Genomic DNA, 21605 nt, shown 5'->3' with positions numbered 1-21605 from the left:
AAAAACAAAATGGGTACCCTAAGAGTGCTCCTCCAGAAAACTTCTATACATTGACACACAGTATCCTAAGGTCACTGAGGGTATAGTACATCTCATCTCTGTTGCATGTTTAAGAAATATTAGACAGTTATAATAAAAGATTCACTTATATTTATTGACACAACTAGGGAAATATGATGAGATGGACACCTTTTGACCAGAATGACATCTGATAACAAAAACTGCAACACTTTAAACCATGTTGATGTTTCAGAAGGAGAGGCAGCAGACTTTAAGCATTGGGAAATTGCCCAGCAAGTGCAATTTCTATTGGTAACATAACTGTAGTGGACTGTCATGAATTCAAGTAAGGCATCACTACCTGCAATTGTAGATGAAGTGCATTGCCTCTTGAATGTTGATAAAGGAGCCAGAGGTCGGAAAGTTGTTTTACATGTACAGGAGTAGAAGTTACAACATCATGTAGATGTAGATGTAAGGAACCACACAAAACACATTTCAACTTGCTATACAAGGGGTAAATTTAGGTGAATTTAAAAAGTTCCTTTCACGTAAGTATATATCAACTATATACAAGACTACGATGTGAAGAGAAGTAATTTGAAAAACGTAAGGAAACTGGATGAGATGCTGCTTAATTGCTAGAATTAAAAGCTGAACATCTTGAATTTGATTCTGTTTTCCTTTTCACTGCATAGTTGTTCAGTATATGTTTCGAGAAAGCTCAAGAAGGCAGACGTGTTGAGGGATTTCTTCTTGAAATCTGATTCAGGCTTCTGAGTGTACTGTATTGTTTAATGTTCTCCTTGGGGTTAGGTCAGCGTGTTACAAGAGGCTTTCTTAATTTCCGTGCAGCACTGAGGAACGTTTTTCTTTTGTGTGATTTGGTATTTTTCCAAATTCAAGCTGAACAACTAAACAATGCAACACACTTTTCTAAAATTTTGAGGACCATATCGTGTCATGGAGAACGCCTCTTGCTGTTTACTACTTTAGTAAATCAATCATTAATCATAAATCAATCAAAATGTAATAAAGCAATCAATGACATGGCAAATTTTACATGAGCCTAATGAAAATGACTCTCACATCCTGTACTTTTGTCTACTCTTTCCGAAGTCTGTGCACATCACTGGGTCTGCTATTTTTAGAGCATGTAGTCTATTGGATTAGTTCTGTGTCTGTTAAAATATAACAAACAAAATCTATACGTCAAACATTAAAAGATGCGTTTGTGTTTTACTTATTTATTTATTCATTTATTATTTTTATTAGCCTGTGTCAAACTGAATGCCTTCCACTAAAATGTGTTTAATTAACCAATACTGCCATAAACTTTAAGCCTTGCCTGAAGCCCATTAAATATCTTGGTGGAAGGTATACAGGCATATGGAACATTAAAAATCTGAGACTTTGTCTTGCCTCAAACCTGTAGCAGGTTTAGTGGCAGATGTGTGATTTCTAAATGATACAGCAATTGCGTTACGTTTAAACTGTCAGTAATTAAATGCAAATGATACATAGCAATGGAGTTTATTATAAACATAGGCAGTCGCAGGTTGCGGTTTGTTGGGCTTCTTTCTAAAGTATAGTTATTATTTGGGGCTGCTCCCTGACTCCTGTTTCTCTCCACTATACCTGTCTGGTAAAGCCAAACTGCTAGTTTGTAAGTTACACATTCCCTCCACAGCCCCTTTCTCTTCTCCTGGTCGACCATTTAAAGGCAATGATTCATTAAGTGGGAAATGCTTGCACGTCATGCAGATCTTGTTCAACATGCCAGCACTAATTAACATGTAAGAAACGCAGAACCGTTCTCCTTAATGAGGCTTAGCTTTTTTCCCATACATATTAATTGAGATAGCCAGTAGGCCTCGTTACATGCAACGTCTTACCTTCATTTTCATTCATTCATTATGGGCAGTTGGTTTTGGTAAGAGTTAAAAAAAAAGTAAAATTACAGTATTTATGAAATGGTTATTTATGAAATGCAAAATAAATTCACACACACACACACATATATATATATATATATATATATATATATATATATATATATATATATATATGTGTGTGTGTGTGTGTGTGTATATATATATATATATTCACTTATTACGATTCTCTCGCGAGATCTGACAACACTGATCCTAGAAAAAAGAAATTTCGCGATCGGGGGCAGCAGCAGCAAATCTCCAGCGGCTGAGCGCAGGAATTAGGTCAGGCGGTCACAGACGCGCAGGAACGGGCTCCGAGCTAAACAACACATCCACATAGCAGTTAAGAGCGTCCGGTCAGTTTTCTGGCTTCCAATGCGGCAGATCTCGCCTGTTCGGATGTTTTGGGGTGATGGTCCAGGCTGACAGCGCAGTGACTGATTTTCACTGTTTCAGCTTCAGCGAGCTCAACTGAGTATAAACATAAAGCAGGTAAGTTAGCATTGAGTCGTGGATTCAGCTACAGGACGGAAGGGCTAATGACGCTATTATTGGGGAAGAGAGTAAACATTAGTCTCGCTGTTACACGGCAGAGCAGTGCTGAAAAATAAGTAAATATTTGCTCAGTAAGTAGCAAGCTAAATTAATTATGTATTTAGCTACGTTTAATATATATGAAAGGTAACTACGCTACTAATGGTTTCTCTGCTGAGCTGCTATGTAGCCCAACCGCGCAGCTTAGCTACTTGCAGCCCGTGTGGTCGTGCAGTATGTGCACATAACTTGCTAGGTTAGCTAGTCTAGCTAGCTAACTAATAAAGCCAGTGCTGTGAATAAAGAAGTGAAAAGCCAGTCAGTCTAGTTTACCTATATAAATAAATAGTTACACATTGATTAAACTTATTACCTATTTAGCAAGTGAAATGCAAATTGCAGCTTAACGTGGTCTGTAAAGTTCTTGCCTGTTCAGCCTGTTTATTAATCGGCGACCTCGATTTGCCTCCTAATTAGCGTAGCTAGCTTTTGATTTGAGAACAAAATTAGTTAACTTGGCTACATAACCAAGTCCCCACCGAGAAATCCATATAAGTAGCCGCCGATATTAGACTAATATCGATAGATTAGTAGTCTTTTAGACAAAGTAAGTAGTCATATAGAATCATTACAACTCAGAAGAACTGCTATTTGAATGCTTAAGAGGTTCTTCACCTTGTTCAATGTAGAGATGGAGACTGATTTATTTTCCCATACCAGTACCAATATTGAGACCTTCAGCGTTGGCCAGTACTGATCTGACATTTAAAAAAAAGCTTTAAAATGAGCCTCATCAACATGACATGGCAATGAGTGTGTATGTCAGTGTAGATTTGTTTCAGGATAGGATTGGATTCATCCTTTTTCACTCCGACATCCGATACCAACATTTTCTGCTGATGCTGGGCTGACATTCACATCTGGTTTCTGATCGGTGCAATCTCTAGTTGAATGGTTGTTCTCCATGATGGAAAACCTGTTGTGTGTGTGTATAGTTACTTTAAAGAAAGTGGTTCTATAAAGCATCAAAAAAAAATGATGCATATGAGGGTGTGGTGTGGCTATGTATTAAAATGTAACAGCTCTTAATAATTGCAATTATCAGACAACAGCTCATGTTAATTCTGCATTGTCTTGCAGTTTGTCCTGTGAAATAAGTCTTTATTGCTATTCTTGTTTCACCTAAGAATGAAAAGAAGACTGAGCAAGGACATAGAGGGCAGCAGCTCATCCTGTGAAGAACTGATGGAGGTTTGCAAGAGAGCTAGACATCCTAGTGAGGACTCTGGAGATCTGGCATCCAACTGGGCATGGTTACACCAGGAGGTACTGCTGCGCATCTTTCAGTACTTGCCACTGCTAGATCGAGCCTTTGCGTCTCAGGTGTGTCGTGGTTGGAACCAAGCCTTTCATATGCCTGAGCTCTGGAGATGCTTTGAATTTGAACTTACCCAGCCAGCAAGCTCTTACCTAAAGGCCACCCATCCTGATCTTATCAAGCAGATCATCAAGAGGCACTCAAATCATTTGCAGTATGTCAGCTTCAAGGTGAGGTGCTTGTCAGATAGTTTGTTTTATTCTGACTCAGTTTCTCGATTTTTACAGTTGCAGACTTGCAAACCTGAGGAAAGAGGAAATTGCCAGATTGTATGTTTGTTTTAGTAGATTAGTTGGTGTAATGTTGCCTTGTGATGTTTGTTTCTTGCATTATTTAAAATGATGGAGTGTTCCTCTTTAGGTGGACAGTAGTACAGAATCAGCAGAGGCAGCATGTGACATCCTCTCTCAACTAGTAAACTGCTCACTAAAGACCCTCGGGCTCATTTCTACAGCACGGCCGAGCTTCATGGAGTTACCAAAGGTAAGATGATGTCAAAGAAAAAAAAAATACTCTTAGAACACTGACTGCATGTGTAATTACTTTTCTTTTAATACCCCCCAGTCCCATTTCATCTCTGCGCTGACAGTGGTGTTCGTCAACTCTAAGTCCCTGTCATCACTCAAGATTGATGATACGCCAGTTGATGACCCATCACTTAAGGTCCTGGTGGCCAACAACAGCGACACACTCAAACTGTTAAAGATGAGCAGTTGCCCACATGTTTCCCCTGCTGGTATGTCTTATTTTCATGGTTTGGATATATTTTTATATCAAATTTTAATTACCTAAAATAATGAAAAGTTTCTAATATTGGTGCTATAAGGACAAGATGTGAAATACAGGGGGTTGGGGGGGGGTTCTGGGACCCCCTAAGTAACCTGTTGGACCCTCTGAAAGTCTCAAAATCAAAATACTGGGGGGTCCCTGAAATAATCTTATGACATTATGCTAAATTTATGCAAATTTAGGCCAAGGTCATTGCCGCTCTGCCCACAATCAGTGAGCTTCTGTCTATGGTATTCCTTATTAACTAGTGAGGCAGCACGGATCTGCCTCAGGATGGTGCTGTAGCAAATTGGTTCACCTAGTTGGTCCTTCATAGCCTAGCAACTGTAACTACTTCTGGAACATCTCTGAAAAACTTTAGAGTATGCTGCGGCATACTTGTAAATCTGAAAACTTGCCCAGTTTCTCAAGACTTTAGTGGAAAAAGAGAGTTGTTAGTCATTTCTCAAACTAAAGTCAAAAGAGGAAATGTGTAGGGTCTCAGTTAATGAGTGGAAGAGTGGATTATCAAACTAGAAAAGAGCATTTCCCAAAGAAGAAATGTTAAACCAAACAATTTGTTGCCATTGAAGCATAGCGCTGCTATAGCGGGTGAGTTAGCAACCAGCCAGCAATGGAGTAGCTAGCTAACATGGGACCCCTCCAACACCAAGGGTATTTCACACATTGTATAAGGATACACCCCTCAGTCTTGTAGTGTGTATAATTAGAGCTCTGTAGAATCAAGACATTTTTAATACATAAAATTCTGAAAACCAGATTAAATCTTGACCTCAGAATCAAAAATTGCATTGAAATGAAGTGTGTGTACTGTTACACCTTTATTTAATAGACAAGTGAACCAGTCTTATGAGTATAGAATGTTCAGATCAACAGTAAAGCGCTACCTGAATCATGATCATTCACACCCAAGACATTCTCAGTTCTCCATCAGCACCTTCTGGTAGAAATTCATGTTGCCACTGAGGCATTCCACTTGTGCATCTGTCATCTGTGCCTCATTTGTGATTGTGATGGAGATTTTATGAGAGTGTTTGCAGTGTATGCATGGCTGCATGTTCCACATTTACCTCTTAAAATTTCTGATTGTGAAAATAAAATTGGAAAGTGAACCTTTGACTATGCTGTCAACAGGCATCCTGTGTGTTGCTGATCAGTGCCATGGCTTGAGGGAACTGGCACTGAATTACCACCTGTTGAGTGACGAGCTCCTCCTTGCACTCTCCTCAGAGAAGCATGTGCACCTAGAGCACCTACGCATTGATGTGGTGAGTGAAAACCCTGGTCAACAGTTCCATACCATCAAGAAAAGCAGCTGGGATGCCATGGTCCGCCACTCCCCAAAGTTCAACTTGGTCATGTACTTCTTCCTCTATGAAGAAGAATTTGGCCCTTTCTTTCGTGATGAAATTCCTGTCACGCACCTTTATTTTGGCCGTTCAGTCAGTAAGGATGTGCTTGGCCGCGTAGGCATGAACTGTCCTCGACTTGTGGAGCTGGTGGTCTGTGCTAACGGTCTGCGCCCGCTGGATGAGGAGCTGATCCGCATTGCCGAACGCTGTAAGCAGCTGTCTGCCATTGGCTTGGGGGAGTGTGAAGTGTCTTGCAGTGCATTTGTGGAGTTTGTGAAGATGTGTGGCCGACGCCTCTCACAGCTCTCCATTATGGAGGAGGTGCTCATCCCTGACCACAAGTATAGCCTGGACGAGATCCACTGGGAGGTGTCCAAACACCTTGGTCGTGTCTGGTTCCCTGATATGATGCCTACGTGGTAAAACACTAGCAGACCAGTTCCCTTCTCACATTAGTACATTCATAACGAGTACACCCAGCTTATCACTTCACCCTATAAGGCAGTCAGTTTCGACACTGACTTGATATGTTTCTATATGTTTTCTCTTCAAGAAGTATCATGGAGATTCTCATTGTGTTTGAGATATTGCTTTTCTTTACATGTGTAATAGCATCAGGGGTTTTAGGTGGAAAATCTTTACAGGATCAGACACTTTGAATAGCGTGGCTTGTTTTCTGAAAAGACTGATGCCATATGTTGTGTACATAGTGAAAAGTATGAATATGAAAGAAATAAGCTTGTGTCCAGCACATAATGGTAATACTACAGTGTAGTAAGCTTTTATATTCTAATTGGATCACATAGGAGAACATAAAAAGGCCTGCATAATTGTACCATGTTAGGCTGATCATTAATGTAGCTACATATTCCAAATGTCCACATGTTCAGTAATTTTTCTGGAACCTACATATAGGATTTCTAATTTACATCTAATTAATCCTCATAAATCAGTGGTCACTAACTCACATTTTTTTTATTCTTGGCTGTTTGTCAAATTATATTTATGTATATTGTTACTAATGTGGTGGAGAGTGAAGTATTGTCAGTAATAGTGGAGGACTCATGGCAAAAGTCTTATTCGTTGATGGAGCACCTTGAAAGCTGCCAGAGTTTGTCCACCAGTAGGGAGTGCAACTAAGAAACTGTCAGCTCCCAGCTAAACGTTTTTCAAAAGCTCTGCTGAAGACTCGCTGCTTTCTTGACACAGAATAATTGGGAATTTGACAAAGTACAACATCTTCAGAACATTTTTCCACTCGGTTGCACCTTCTGTCTTGGAACAAAAACTGCTTTGCAGCTTTAGTGGACTGTCTTATCTTCTTCTTTGCCCATTGTTTTTGTTTGTTTCTCAAGTATGTTACAGTAATCTTAACTTACTCCATCAGCTAAAGGGGAAGTTCTTGGTTGAAAAGGTGACCACCAAAAGCAGACTAAATGGAAATGAATGGCTGTTTTCTCATTGCACCACAATTAGTGCTAAAATATATGGTAGCAAGCTGTATTGGAGTCCCTGTGACAAAGACAAACCAATTGTGTTAGGATTTGAGGACTAAATGGGGAGAAAACAGAAATAAGAAAAAAAAATCATTTTTTACTTTCAGGCTTACAGATAGGTCCAAGATAAATGGAAAGCCTTTACTGCACATTGAATTCAGTACTACCTATGAGTCTGTTGACTGCTTTTAATTTTATATACGACAATAATTTTTTTACCCTAATTCAAACAGATTTCTTCCTGCTAGGACAATGACTTTTGGTTAAGCTGTTGTGTATTTGTATAAATCGTTTTGTACAGTTAATATAAAGCACCTTAAATGCATACCAAATTAATCACAAACATGAGCGAACATGTGGAGAAGGATTTTTTATCTCTTGATGGTTATTTTGTAAGTTAGCAATTACTTCTATTTTTAAAGCAGCAGAATGTGTGGGGTATAGTTTTTACCTACATGTAGTTCATTGATACAGAGAAGTTGGGACTGCATGACACAATCAGTTCAAATAACCTGAGAGAGTAAAGTTTTAAGATGAAGGTCTGCTGTTCTGGAAATTATTTGGAAATGTCTAAATGGATTTGTGGCATGTTTTGGAGTGTGATCTGGTAGATATGGCTTTGCGAAACATAAACAAAGTTTGATGTAATTTAATCATTTTTTACATCTTCGACCATTTTCTAGTTCTATCCTAGGTTGAATGATCAGAACATGCATTATGAAAAATGAATCAGGACCTGATTGCACCCTGTTTATCATTCAGTTGAAGAAGTCACTGGAGTGAAGTGCTTAATTTTTTTTCTTTAAGAAGGAAGTCCCCTATGCCTGTATATAAAATGCTGCCTGTGTGATAATGAATAGAAATATACGTATTTCTTTTTCTTTTCTCCTCTGTCAGGGTTGGAATTTGCAATGATGATCTTTCATTAGAGCGAGCATGGTCCTTTGGTAGATCTTCTACCACTAATTAATTTGGTTATTCATATAATTTATTAATAAGCCTTTGTATTAACTCATTTAAAATGGTTTAATGATTTCTGAGCTGTTCTGAGTCCTTTCAGTATGTTAACACTGCTGTAATTTCCCATCAAAAAACTAATGTTAGCACAACTAATTCAGTAACACTTAAAATCAGACACAAAAAATATGCTTGTTTAGCTTTTTATTGGAGTGACAAGTGAAAATCAAGTTTGTTGGTGAGCAGTGCTTTACCCAAAATGCAAGAAAATGAGTCACTCATTTGTACATACTGATTTACAAGAGTGAAATGTCTATAATGGTTTTGTCTATATGAAAGGTTTATGACTCATAGCCAGCGTTTTCAACTGACAATAGTGTTCTTTTCTCAAAATGAATACCTAAGTACTGTTTTGGGGGAAAAAACTTGATGTGTGAGCATCAGCTTGTTGTTTTCAACATACTCACTTGCTTCTCATTTTGCATTGTTCCAATAAATTACATAAAATTCCAGTTGTGCAGACTGTGATTACTTTACAATTCATTAAAACAGAAGAAACACTTAGTATATGGCTGTAGTTATACATTAATCAAGCATTTCAGATGATGTCATATATCACTTGAATGTTACTCCAACCAAAATGTAATCTGGAGTTAGTGATAGATTAGTTAGCTATTCACAGTTAACAAGTGGTAGTTCCACAGCACAAATTTGCTCCCTTTGAGGAAGAAGAGGAAGTGCTTAACTGTCATCTGACATTGGTATTAAAAAAAGAGGAGATGGCTTCAGTGTGGTAAAGGAACTTCCTCATAAGTAATCTGAATGTAAGGTGCCTTCATTGGCAGGTGCCAGTATTCAAAGTTATAGTACAAATAGAATGTCTTTTCCAATACTACCTTTTTATAGACTTCAATCAGGCTGAGGATGAACTGAATCATTGACTGGTGAGGTTGGAAAGAGTGGTAAAACTTTTTGATGTCTGTGGCCAGAGTTTTCATAGACGACTGACCGAAGATAGTGTCATCATCCCCAAGGTAGGTAGGCTCTCCACTGTACAGGTATATTTTGGTGTAGTTGGTCTGAGTTTTGCTCGAGAGCTTGGCTCCTAGCTCTGCCATTTTCCTGTATGTGCGGTGTACAAACTGTGAACAATCATATGACTCAAACCATGTTGTGGAGTTGGCCCCTGGGTCTGACCGCACTGTCCATGTCTCGTAATAAATCCCAGTTTCATTGTCCTCTTGAACCCATCGTGCCAAATCGTTAAACTGCTCACCTAAAAGAGAAAAAAAAAAAAAGACTGCTGATTAGAATGTGAATTCTAACATTATAAGCCCTCAAAGCCCTCTGTATGCAATATGGTACCTGAAATTTCTCCCACTTTTTCCACAGTTCCATTTTGTTGCCAATGCAGGTCATCTATCCCCTCGAAGAAGCAGGCTGCGCCCTGATTACACCAAAAAGGAGCTGCCGTGTCCTCTCTTTCATGGGGAAAAGTGCAGTTTCCAAGCTGGAAAAGTTCATACCATTCCATAGTGTAATTTCTTCCAGTCTCTGAGCTGGCAAACCCAATGGCATCATGCATTATATGCTGAAACGAGAACAAACTCTCAGTGCTGGGCAGTATATCATACATTCAGACACATTGTGATACTGACACACTGTGATCTAGCTTTTTAATTCTATTTAGTGCATTTTTTCATGGTATCCAGGATCTGACAGTTAGCCTTAACACGTCATTTACTGTTTGTTTTAAAAGAACTGTTGGAAATATTTATAAAAAAAAATAAAAATATAGTAGCTTCCTTTCTAGAAATGTGATTCTCTTTAGTTATGATACAGAATACTCTGAAGGTTTCCTTTGGTGTAATTTTAGTAGAAGCAAAACAGTCCAATCAAAACAAACTTGGATTTGTAAGATATTCTTTTTAGCATAGTGCTGAGAAGTAACTGTCTATTTAAATTACAGGAATGCTGACTTATTAACTTTATTAATGCTAATTTAATATAATCTTTTACAATGATGCAGTGATTAATTGGGAAATAATATGTACATTGTGAAAATGAATTTTCCATATCGCCTAAAACTAAAACCCTGTCCTAATTAATGCAATTGAGTTTTTAGGGAAAGTATATTCCATTATGTATGGAAGCCCATTCCCAGCACCTAATGTTTTTTCACATTCTTAAATGAAATGCCATAATTTTGTGATAGCTTCTCAGAATAATGAGATAATATCTGAAAACGAAGGCATAGCAATTCACTTAAGAATGAATCACTAACTAGGTGCTGGATTTTTATTTTTAGCGGCAGGAATGGGCTTCCATAATTCTGAACTTACAAATTTGCCCAGAAGATCTCCGTATTTGAATTCCCACACCGGGGTTTGCAGTCGAAACACCGAAATCACATCAGAGTCTCTCATATAGGGAATACGGCCATCCGGGTCTCCGGTAGGACAGAAGGTGTACAATGCTTGGCAGTAGGGGTCAGGGTCTGGACGGCGGTCAAATCGCCTGTAAATTCGCCAACAGAGAAACAAAAGAATGTGAGTCAGGCCTGTAATTTGATACAGAGAAGTTGTGCTTGTTCAGCAAAACAGCATGGTGGAAAAGCTGAATGGTGCTAGTCACTATAACGACTGTCAGCTGAAGAGCTGTTGACTAAAAAGTAAATAAGGAACAACACGCCACTGCTGCGGTTCATACGTCTAATAGCCACTAACGGCCATGTTTGCTTCATCGTCTCCCCCCACCTTAAAAGCAGCAGCAGCAGCAGAAGAAGCTGCTCTGCTAAATAAACACACTGAAGTTTGTACAGCTCGAGCGGACAGACAGACGATTCACACTGCGCTCTTACCTGTAAGGGACAGGCCAAACTTGCTTTCCATTAATATTCCGAGAACTGATCAAAGCAAGAAAGCAAACCTGGAAGACCGAATAAACAATAAACACTGGTCGTTTCATACTGGAATCAGGGAAGAGAAAGTTTCCTCCACTCTCGTCATCTCTCTCTTCACAGCTGTGCATTCGCTTCCTTGTTTCGCTGAACGCCTGCGATCACGTGGTCACATAAAATCTAATCAACAAGTGTGTCAAGATTTTAACCCATCAAGCCCCGCCCCCAGCGTTACGATTGGCTAGCAGTTTGTTCTTGTACTGTCATTCGTTGGACTGCTAATAGTATTCATTTTCTGGCCAATCCTAGCACACGAAGCGGGGTTTGTCGGAAAACGGGCGGGAAGAAATAACAATCACGAGGATAGTTTTTTAGACAGCCGCTTTAACGTGTAAGTTAAATATGAAGACAAAACATAATATAATGACTAAAAAATGACTATAATTTTACCAACAACACCAAGAAAAAGTAACTTCATCACAAAATGAATCTGCGCAGACATTTAAAGTCTCACATCTGCTGTCTAACAGGAAGAGAGAGCGAAACTGCGGTAGCAGAAGGTTCAGAAAAATCCCACTTGGGGCATCTGAATACGTGGAATGAAAGGGAAAAACTTCACTGAAATAGAAATTATTATAATTTTTATAATCTTAAATTGGCTCTTCTGCTATCATACCTGGTTTCTGCGCATGTCTGTTTCAGTTCGTGCCCGGGCGTTGTCATGGTACCAACAGACGCATTTGCCACGCTCCTCGACCGGTGCTGTTTCTTTACGTTTCTTTACACGCTGTGTGTCTTTCTGTTAACTGAGGATAAATAATGTCAGATGTTGGATCGGAGGATTTTGAAGATGAGCAGGGTTATCTTGGAGTAAGTTTGTCACTTACTGAAGGTGTTTTGTTAAGACTGGCTGTGGATCTGACTGCAGTTGCTGTGTTTCAGGAGTATGAGGGTGAGCGGAATGAAGCCGGAGAGAGACACGGGCTCGGCAGAGCAGTGCTGGTCAACGGAGACTCCTATCAAGGAATGTATGAACGTGGGAAACGATCTGGTCAGGTATTTCAATTTAACGCACAAAACACACAAATCTGCAAAGCGTTTCTCTGTGAAACTATGTAAAAGTGAACTCAGATTAAGGCCTAAAATGAGCCCAGGCCTGCCCTCATGGTCATATTTAAGCCCAGATGATAGCAGTTTCTTTCATGGGTGAAATGTTGTGGACCTCAGACTATTACTGGCTAAAAATTAGAGAGTTCAAGAAACACGTTTGGCCGTTTTGTTTAGAAAATAATAAAGTGGCTTGGACAAAAAATGCTGATTTGCACATTATTTGTCTTTGTAACGGATACCTGTTTCTAAATCCTTGTTGGAAATGTTAGTTAGATTGCTGCTCCTTTCCACAGAGTCTATTCTAGTTTGGTTGATTTTTTTCCCTACAAAACTGAAAAACTTGAACTTTGTTTGTCCGTATTCCGCTATCAAGTGCTAACAAAGGTATATGTCATCTAAGAAATTAAACCAAAGTTAGATCTACCTTAAAGTATGACTTTGTTTTCTGACACCAAAACTGTTTGTAAAGCAGTAAATGTGCATTTGTCAGATGTCAGACTGGCATTCAGTTTTACATTGCATTTTTGTTCTTTATAATCCCTTTGTATATGATTTATACATGGTTCATTTTAATGTTAGATATCTATTGGTTTTCAGGGAACATACAGATTCAAGAATGGGGCTCGATACATAGGGGAATATTACATGAACCTGAAGCATGGACAAGGTGTTTTTTACTACCCGGATGGCTCCAAGTATGAAGGTGGGGTTTAAAAAAAAATAAATAAATAAATAAAAAAAAATATATATATATATATATATATATATATATATATATATATATATATATATATATATATCCCCCCCAGAATATGGGAATATGACACCAGAACAACACACTTATCTGTTCCTCTTAATTCATTCTCTCTGTTAGGCTCCTGGGTGGATGACCAGCGGCAGGGTCATGGCATTTACACATATCCCAATGGAGACACATACGATGGAGAGTGGCTGCAACATCAAAGGTGCAGCAGACACCGATGGCAGCTACTGACATTTATAATGTAGTTGAGGCAAATCATTAGATTATACATATTACTCAATGTCTTGTCACTTTTAGTTGCTTAAGCCAGTCTGGTCTGGTAAAACTAGTCCTAAATACATACAGTGAGGGGAAACAAATATTCAGACACAAATATGACCATAGCAAAAATACAAAAATAAGTATTCAAAAGCATAAACAAAGATATTTAGAAAAAAAAAACAAATTGATAGGAAAAATGTATTCAGACACCACAAATTAATAACGTGAGTACTTTGTTGCAAAGCTGTTATTGGCCATCATAGCTTCAAGATGTCTACAGCAGGAATTAAGTTGGTTCAGTTTTGTACTGTTCTTGTTGGCAGGCCTCTTTAATTCCCCAAGGTTATGATGTTCCCCTTGTTATACTCGCAATCTCAAAATCCTTCATAAAATTTCAAAGGGAAAAATTTAAGTCAGGAGATTGTCCAGGCCATGCAAGCGCCTTCACCTTTTTTAGACACTTGTCTTGAGTTATTTTGGCTGTATGTTGAGGGTTGTTGTCTTGTTGAAACATGTCCTCCACCTTTCTTGGCCAATGAGATTAAATTCTACTCTATTATGTCCCGGTACATCGCCACATACATGTTTGCTTTGATGACGTGTAATGCCCCAGTACTGTTTGCACATAAGCAGCCCAGTATCGTGATGCTCCCACCTCCATACTTCACTGTGCATATGGTGTTCTTGAGATTCAGATGTACAACCCTTCTTTCTCCAAACATAGCAAGCTGAATTATTGCAGAAGAGTTCCATTGTTGTTTCCTCAGAGCAGAGTACATTGTTGAGTCCTGATTTGTGAGAATGCTCATGTGCAAATTGTAGATATGCATCTCTGTGCTTCTTTTTTTGCAGATGAGTATTAGAAGATGTAGGAACAGGGAAGACTGTGGTGCAGTTCATTACTTTTTGTTTTCTGTGTAACTGTTGTTCTTCTCTCATACATTCCTTAGACTCCTTAGTCATACAATCATTAGTCTCAGAAAAATCTTGCGTGATTGACCTGTCTGGGGATGATTGGTTATGGTTACATGAACTTTCCAATTGCATATTATCAAACTAATCGTACTGACAGGTATGTTTAAGGTCTTTGCTATGGCTCTGTTACATTTCCATCCAAATCTTCTTTAATAATGTTGTCCCTGAGAGCTTTAGAAAGCTGCTTCACCTTCACCATGATCGCTTACTTACTTGCTTGCAATCTTTCCAAACAATAGCAACTTTGTTTTTATTTTGACTATTTATATTGAATTTGCACAAGAACATTTTTATTTTTGCAGCATTAATATGTATAACTCAGTTTACACTTATTTTTTGCCTACCATTTTCATTTTTTTTAAACCTATCTATGTTTATGCTTATGAATACATACCTTTATTGTTCATATTTATTAGTACAAAAGATTTTAAGTGTGTAAATTGTAAGGAGATATATGGGCTGGAAGTCTACTAAATAACACAAATAAAAGTGTCTGATTACGTTTTCCCCTCACTGTAGTCTTTTCTGAATGTAGCATGTATTTTGTGCAAATAAGGCCTGCTTGCTGAGTTGTTTTAACAGCTGCCTTTTTTAAAGTCTGTCTGTCTGCCTCACAGGCATGGGCAAGGTGTATACACGTACCTTGATACAGGCTCTAAGTACGTTGGCACGTGGGCTATGGGTAAAATGGAGTCTGCTGGAGAGCTTATCCATCTAAACCACAGATATCAGGGCAACTTTCTGAATAACAAAGTGAGTCTCACTTCTTTTCCCTCTTTATTCCCTTTTCTTGAAATGTGTTCTGTTTCCTCATTATCAAGTGTTTCTCCAGCCCACAGGTCCAGGGAAATATGTGTTTGACATTGGCTGTGAGCAGCATGGGGAGTATGTGCAGGAGGATCAGGTCTGTTTCTGACTAAATGCATATGAACTGTATCAAAAAGTTTCTTAGTAAATTTATATAGTTTCAAGTCAACCAGCTTTCTTTCTTTGTTGTATTATACTGAATAAAATATGGCATTGTTAATATTCTGTATGAAGCCACACAAATTAAAGACGTAAGTGACCTGTAATGTAAAATATGATGTGTTGAAGACATGCTTGATAAATGTTCTGATTAAAGTGATTTCCCCCTGCTGAAACTCCAGCCAGCACTAGATGAGGAGACGGTTAAGGATGGGAAGGCCTTGAAGTTGCGTTCCCCACATGCTCCTCAGGGCGAGCGCTTTATCTCCATTGCAGCCTTTGGCGACGAGGTTCTATGCGAGCAGCCTGCTGTGCCTCTCTGTTATAGTGTAGTTTGACTTGGCCTTTGTGCATGCTAACAGAGGCTCATGAAAGTAGATCTACCTGACCCTGTGCTTAATTGTCTCGTTGGCCTTAGAGAACCCTTTTAGTTGAAGGTGGACACTGGAGTTTCAAATGTTTTAAAGCTTGATGTGGGTTTTTTTATTTGTTTTACGATCAAATAATTAGTGAGCTTGATAAAAAAACAAAAACAAACAAAAAACACATTTAAGCCTTTGAAAACATATATGCAATTTCCAGAAAGCTGAAGAAACAGTGTGAGTGTAATTAGTAGAAAAAGTGTATGTTTTCATTAGATACTGTTTCTGACTGAGTCTTTGGATTACAGGATAAAGGAGATGCAGAGGAAGAGGAGCCTGTCACTACCACCGTTCTGAAATGGAAACCCAGTGCTGTGACTGGCCTTTCACACTGGGCTGCTGCTAAGGACAGTCCCTCTTCTGGTACATCCATACCATATGAATATGTGCAGCTTTGTTGAGGCAGTTATGCTTCGTTGTAGTCTTACATGTAGCTTTCGTAATAACTGTGGATATATTTGTGTCTTACTTCACACTGTTACTTACTTATTGTGGCCTAGTCAACATTTGGAGGCTTCTGTAATGGTCAGACGTGACTGTTGATTGTCAAAAACTTAAAATTAAAATTACAATTTTCTCCATTATCCCAAATATAGTCAGCCGAGATATATTTTTGGCGTTAGCCATGTCCATCTTTAGTTTTGTTCTGGAACTAATAGGCTACCAGTGAAAATGATTGTGGGTGACATAGACTTTCATGTCTTGTTAGCAACTTTAGCCTTGTGGCTCCAGTACTAAATGAAAGACGCATGGACTGTACTGATTGACTATATTTAAGGACAATTGTGTAGATTTTTATCTGAATAATTGCTTTCAGAATTGAGTGAGTCCACACAGTTTGTCTGTAAGTTAACAGTAGATTTTTTCCTTCCTTTGAAGGCTGGAACTTGTCTGAGGAGGCAAAAGGACAGACCACCCAGGAGAAACCAAAAGGAGCGCAGAGCCCTATCCTAGAAAACAGTGATCAATAGGTGTAATGCAAGAGCACTAATATAATAATATAACCATGTAATTGTTATCTTTTCTGATCCTTGATAATAAAATGAATGTTACTGTTCATGGTGTCTGTCTGTTGTTTAGTCAAATGCAGGACATACACAGAAGATACCAATACCTTGAATTCCTTTACGGGACAGATCAGGAGTCATGTAGAATTGAATCAGTCTGCAGAGCATTTTCCTAGTATGGTCAGCAGGAGGTGGTGTTTACTACCTCATAATTGGTGCTTTCATGGGCAACAGTGCTTACTGAACAATGCAGTGCTGTTAATCACTCATGTCCCACTGAAGTCTAATGATTTGCAATTATTTCCACATGATCAGAAGAAGAAAAGAAATATGTATTTCACAGTTACTTGTATTGTTTAACGTTTACCATACAGTTACTGATATTTGTAGCAACTAACATCACAAGAAGAACTACGTAGCATGGATGGATAGATACACACACTTAAAATTGATGGGCATTGAGACAATGCAAAGAACCATTTGATGATGAAAAGGGTTCTTTGAGGGTTCATGGTTCTATACAGAACCATTTTCTTTACTAAAGAACCTTTTAAGAACCATCATTTTTAAGTGTGCAGATTATTTAATTTGGTACTTAAAAACTCATTTGAAGATGATTGAATAATCCCTGATCACATTACTATGTACATTGCTTGTAAAGCAGGTGTGCAGTAAGAGATGTGAGTGTGATATATGTATAGGTTTGTATTATGGTTAAGTCACCATAGGGCTATGGTGGTGCTGCAGTCCTCAGTCACGCCTTTGTTTACTCTCAGTACACTTTCTGCTTCCTCTTTAAGCGAATCCTGCCTTCAGTCCTGTCGACAGTGTGGTCTGTAACACTTTATTAGAACCCTGCTATTACAACAGCAGTTGTATATAATTGTATATATGTATATATATATATATATATATATATATATATATATATATATATATATATAAGTCACAAGCAAGGTCTGTGACTTTTTCACTCTTTGCTGGTTATTTACACTGTGTTATTAGTGAAGTGACCATTCTCTTATTTTATCTGTGACAGATACGTGATTAATTCATTTCAAAACAACACTTCCAGTACAAACACAGTACAAATATCTGCTGTAAATGTGATACAATATTTAATTTGAACTTTACAACATCTTGTTCTCACAGTACGTCATGAATTCTATCATGGCATGTTTATGGCATGGTATGACCAAGTTTTTAATATAGGGGTGTAGCGATTCTCAAAATCCCTGGTTCAGTTCAGACCTTGATTTCTGAGCCACATATCAGTTAACATCTTGTTTTTTTATTTTTATTTTCATTTATTATTTTTTTATTTCGGTTTGGGTTTTTTTTGGTGGGGGGTTGGGTTTGAATAAAAAATTGGGGAAACAAATTCTGGATTTTATTAAATCACCAACAATTTGGAACATTAAAGAGAAGAACACTAAAGAAGATGGTATACAGCTTGGCCTAACTTTAAATAAGGTAATCATTTTGTAATTTACATGTGTTATAGCGTTAATTGTGAAATGAAACATGAGTTTTGATACATCAGAGCTCAACGGCAGTGGGTTTTTATGATGTTGTGAAAAGTTATGACTGTCGTATGCTATAATACCTTTACATTCTAATACAATATAAGACCATATAGTACCATAACATCTGTCATAAGACATGACTAGAGTACACAGCAAGAATTATCAAGTGACTTCATGACATCAAACATTTTAGCTTCTGTCAATTACCAGCCATGGTAATATGACACTTGCTGGACATAATCTGTAATGACAACTCATGGTAGTATGTTCCTTCTGCCATTATGCTTATGCCATGGTTATATCAATGTTATGAATTCAATAGTCTTCAAGACAAACTGTAAGGGCTCTGCTGTTTCAGTGTATATGAAATTATATTCTGCTCATCAAAGTTAATGTGGGAAGAGAAATTGTTGCTATAGGAGCAAAATCCTTGGAGTTCCATTTTTGAATTTCCTGCTTCCTGTGTAAGTATACGTGGCCGGATTCTCTTTTGTCTCAGCCTTTATTGTTCTCTTGGCTGGTGGTTTCCTTATAAGAATGGTGAAATTAGTGTAGCATTAGTGTAGGTCCATTCCACTTTACCTTCAGGCCAGACATCTTACTCTGTGCATGGGTATGTGTGTGTGTGTGTGTGTGTGTGTGTGTGTGTGTGTGTGTGTGTGTGTGTGAGTGTATGTGTTTGTGCCTGAAAGTGTAAACATGTCACAGATCATTTTAAACACTATGATCATTTAATGCTTCGTAGACCTTTTAAGATGGTCTGAGCTTGTTTACACTTCATCGTTGTTTACATTTTTCCCTCCACCATTTCACCATTCATTTAACAGTTCACCATATCACTATGACTAGATGATAGGGCTGAAACCAGACCAAGGCAGAAAAGTTTATTTAAGTGGGGGTTTATTTTGGGGAAGTTGGCATGTCTTTGGCTTTTAAGCCTGGGTGCCTGTCCAAGGGTAAAGCAACCCAGCTCATGCAGAAGTTCATTGCTTTCTCATAGGTTGATGTACCCTCCACTATTTTTTCACTTCTCTTTATTGGGGTTGCTGAGTGGTTAGGTAGACCTGGACAAAGAACCATGTATTTCACTTTGCTGCTCTGCTTGCTAAGGCACGTAGGCCTGAGTTTGATTCCCTGGCCAGGTGACCAGGGTCCTTTCTGTGTGCAGTTTGCTTGTCTGCGTGGGTTTCCTCCCACAGTCCAAAGACATGCAGTGGAACTTGATATACTAAATGCCCCTGTTGTGAATATGCATCCTGTAATGGACTGCTGACCTGTCCAGGTTGTTTCCTGCCTTCCACCCACTGAGAGTTGGGGTAGGCTCCAGCACCCCCCCGCCACCCCCCCGACCCAGGAGAAGCAGCAGCTCTGCTTGTTTTGCCTCCTGCACATTTTGAAAGTACATTCCCCTCCCACACTGATCTAAAACAGAGAGTATTAATTAAGGTCTTTAAATGATACACAGATACTGTGTCCTGCTTTTTCTTTAGACCACCTTTGTAGAATTTTTAGTCCTGAGTTTTCAAAGCACACAGACCTTCACATTAAAAGAAACAAAAGCACTCAGATCCGGAATCTGTGCTGTATCTGTCTGGTTTTATTGTGTCTTTCCTTCTTCTCCTGCTTTCTTTCACACATATGCTGTATAAACACTAGTGATAGTGCTGAGGAGTCAAAGAGGGGCTTCTTGGAAGGTATCCAACAGTGTTAGATACAGCTGCTTCTTCAACAGACATTTCAGTAATTGTTTTTTTTCTCTTGCCTCATCTTTTGACGTTATATGAAAGTTGCATAATTACTTGTGATTAAACAACGATATTAATTGTCATTCACAACAGACAAGAACTTGTGATGAACAACCAAAAAGAAGCAGTCAAGTGGCAGCATTTGTTCTTTGGTCTTTAGATTTTTTTTAGAATCAAATTCAGAGTTAGAATAATTGGCCAAGTATATTTGACTGTGAGAAATTTGTCGTGGTGGAATTCCTACACACTGTTCAAATGTCAGAGACAAAATTTCATTTTTCAAATTTCCAGTCAAAATGACCAACAGAAGCTTTTAACATAATATCACAAATGCTTAATATTTATTGTGTCCACTCTTTGCCTTTATTATGGCTTCCGTTCTTTTCAGGAGACTTTCAGTCTTTCAAAGAAATTTGCAGGAACATTTTTTCACACCTCCGAAGTTCAGTCTTAGAAGTTGTTGCATTTTCTGCTTCTCATGATCCAAATAATCTTAATAAAACATTTAGACCCATCAGTCCATAAAACCTTACTCCAGTTTTAGTATTCTAGTGCAAATGTTCTTTTTTTGTCTATTTTACTTTTCTCAGTAATGGCTTCTTTATAGCTACACATCCTTTCAGACTCACAGTGTTGAGTTGTCTTCTCACAGTGGAAGGATGGACAGAAACACCTGTGGATTTTTTCAGATCTAAAGTAAGAGTGGAGCTTGATTTTCTCCTCTCTCTCAAAGATGAAAGCTTTAAGTACTGTTTATCTGATGATGACAGAGTTGGTGGTCTACCAGGTCTCGCACAGTTGTTAAAAGTCCAATTATCTCTACATCTTTTCAGTTTTTGATCTTTTTGAACTTCAGTTTTGGAAACTGAAAAGTGGCAGAAGAGTGCACAAGCGTAAAGAATGGACAACTTAAAATGGAGGCTTCTGTGTATATTCAGTTAAATATACAAATAGTTTTCTATTTTTCTGACAATGAAAATTGATAACTTGTATTTTGACTGGAAGCAGAAGGGTGGTCTCTGACTTTTGCACAGCACTGTACATAAATGAACAATACAGACTACAAATAAGTTGAAGTTTTTAAAAATCTAAAGAGTAAATAAGTTCAAAATGTCATCACATTCAAAGCAGTCTGGCCACACAAATGATAAACCCAAATCTAACAAGTACATTACGGTGTTAAATGTAACAGTTTTCTGTGAACCGTTAAGCTACTGATACGTCTTAAACAGGTCTGTCCAGTCATGACTTGTATGCCTGTTAACTCAGTGTCTTTTGTGTGATGAGTCCGCTGCTATAGGGCCCCAGGAATTCTAAACCCTGTCAGAAGTAATCAGAACAGTTCGATGAGCTGATTGTTGTCTTAGCATACAATGGGTCCTGGAAGAAGGCAGTGCATGGTGCTTTTTGAGCTTTTTTTCATGTCACTCCTACTCCTTTCTGAAAGCCTCACTAGCTGCACTCTCCATTGGTTAAACAGAGTTCTAGCGG

General features: G+C 38.3%; 3 protein-coding genes across 3 annotated transcripts; 2 read left to right on the top strand and 1 right to left on the bottom strand.

Moving 5' to 3' along the window:
- The first annotated feature begins 2177 nt into the window (after window positions 1–2177).
- Window positions 2178–8952, top strand: fbxl3a (F-box and leucine-rich repeat protein 3a). The gene is made up of 5 exons (XM_036564020.1): window positions 2178–2426; window positions 3656–4016; window positions 4207–4329; window positions 4411–4582; window positions 5770–8952. Exons 2-5 carry the CDS (start codon window positions 3657–3659, stop codon window positions 6408–6410), a joined length of 1296 nt encoding a protein of 431 aa, XP_036419913.1. The 5' UTR covers window positions 2178–2426; window position 3656; the 3' UTR covers window positions 6411–8952.
- cln5 (CLN5 intracellular trafficking protein) lies at window positions 8632–11502 on the bottom strand. The gene is made up of 4 exons (XM_036564094.1): window positions 11301–11502; window positions 10783–10957; window positions 9806–10031; window positions 8632–9716 (listed from the first exon to the last, which is right to left on the bottom strand). The coding sequence occupies exons 1-4, from the start codon at window positions 11468–11470 to the stop codon at window positions 9226–9228; spliced, it is 1062 nt and encodes a 353-aa protein (XP_036419987.1). The 5' UTR covers window positions 11471–11502; the 3' UTR covers window positions 8632–9225.
- Window positions 11503–11886: 384 nt separating this feature from the next.
- rsph1 (radial spoke head component 1) lies at window positions 11887–16845 on the top strand. The gene is made up of 8 exons (XM_036573633.1): window positions 11887–12209; window positions 12282–12395; window positions 13047–13152; window positions 13324–13414; window positions 15066–15201; window positions 15281–15352; window positions 16085–16199; window positions 16716–16845. Exons 1-8 carry the CDS (start codon window positions 12159–12161, stop codon window positions 16805–16807), a joined length of 777 nt encoding a protein of 258 aa, XP_036429526.1. The 5' UTR covers window positions 11887–12158; the 3' UTR covers window positions 16808–16845.
- The last annotated feature ends 4760 nt before the right edge of the window (window positions 16846–21605 follow it).

The sequence above is a fragment of the Colossoma macropomum genome, unplaced genomic scaffold (genome assembly GCF_904425465.1).
Source record: "Colossoma macropomum unplaced genomic scaffold, Colossoma_macropomum, whole genome shotgun sequence".
In the NCBI taxonomy this organism is placed as follows: domain Eukaryota; kingdom Metazoa; phylum Chordata; class Actinopteri; order Characiformes; family Serrasalmidae; genus Colossoma; species Colossoma macropomum.
Note: the sequence above shows the minus strand (reverse complement) of the source record. Positions and strands in the feature narration are given on the sequence as shown.

What these genes read in the sequence shown, in the direction of transcription:
- fbxl3a (XM_036564020.1), top strand. Translation starts at nt 3,657, where the DNA reads ATGAAAAGAAGACTGAGCAAGGACATAGAGGGCAGCAGCTCATCCTGT. An exon ending in TGCAGTATGTCAGCTTCAAG is followed by an intron (nt 4,017 to 4,206) that starts GTGAGGTGCTTG and finishes GTTCCTCTTTAG; the next exon opens with GTGGACAGTAGTACAGAATC. An exon ending in CCCACATGTTTCCCCTGCTG is followed by an intron (nt 4,583 to 5,769) that starts GTATGTCTTATT and finishes TGCTGTCAACAG; the next exon opens with GCATCCTGTGTGTTGCTGAT.
- cln5 (XM_036564094.1), bottom strand. Translation starts at nt 11,470, where the DNA reads ATGCACAGCTGTGAAGAGAGAGATGACGAGAGTGGAGGAAACTTTCTC. An exon ending in GTTTGGCCTGTCCCTTACAG is followed by an intron (nt 10,958 to 11,300) that starts GTAAGAGCGCAG and finishes GCGAATTTACAG; the next exon opens with GCGATTTGACCGCCGTCCAG. An exon ending in GAGATCTTCTGGGCAAATTT is followed by an intron (nt 10,032 to 10,782) that starts GTAAGTTCAGAA and finishes TTCTCGTTTCAG; the next exon opens with CATATAATGCATGATGCCAT.
- rsph1 (XM_036573633.1), top strand. Translation starts at nt 12,159, where the DNA reads ATGTCAGATGTTGGATCGGAGGATTTTGAAGATGAGCAGGGTTATCTT. An exon ending in GGATGGCTCCAAGTATGAAG is followed by an intron (nt 13,153 to 13,323) that starts GTGGGGTTTAAA and finishes TCTCTCTGTTAG; the next exon opens with GCTCCTGGGTGGATGACCAG. An exon ending in GAGTGGCTGCAACATCAAAG is followed by an intron (nt 13,415 to 15,065) that starts GTGCAGCAGACA and finishes TCTGCCTCACAG; the next exon opens with GCATGGGCAAGGTGTATACA.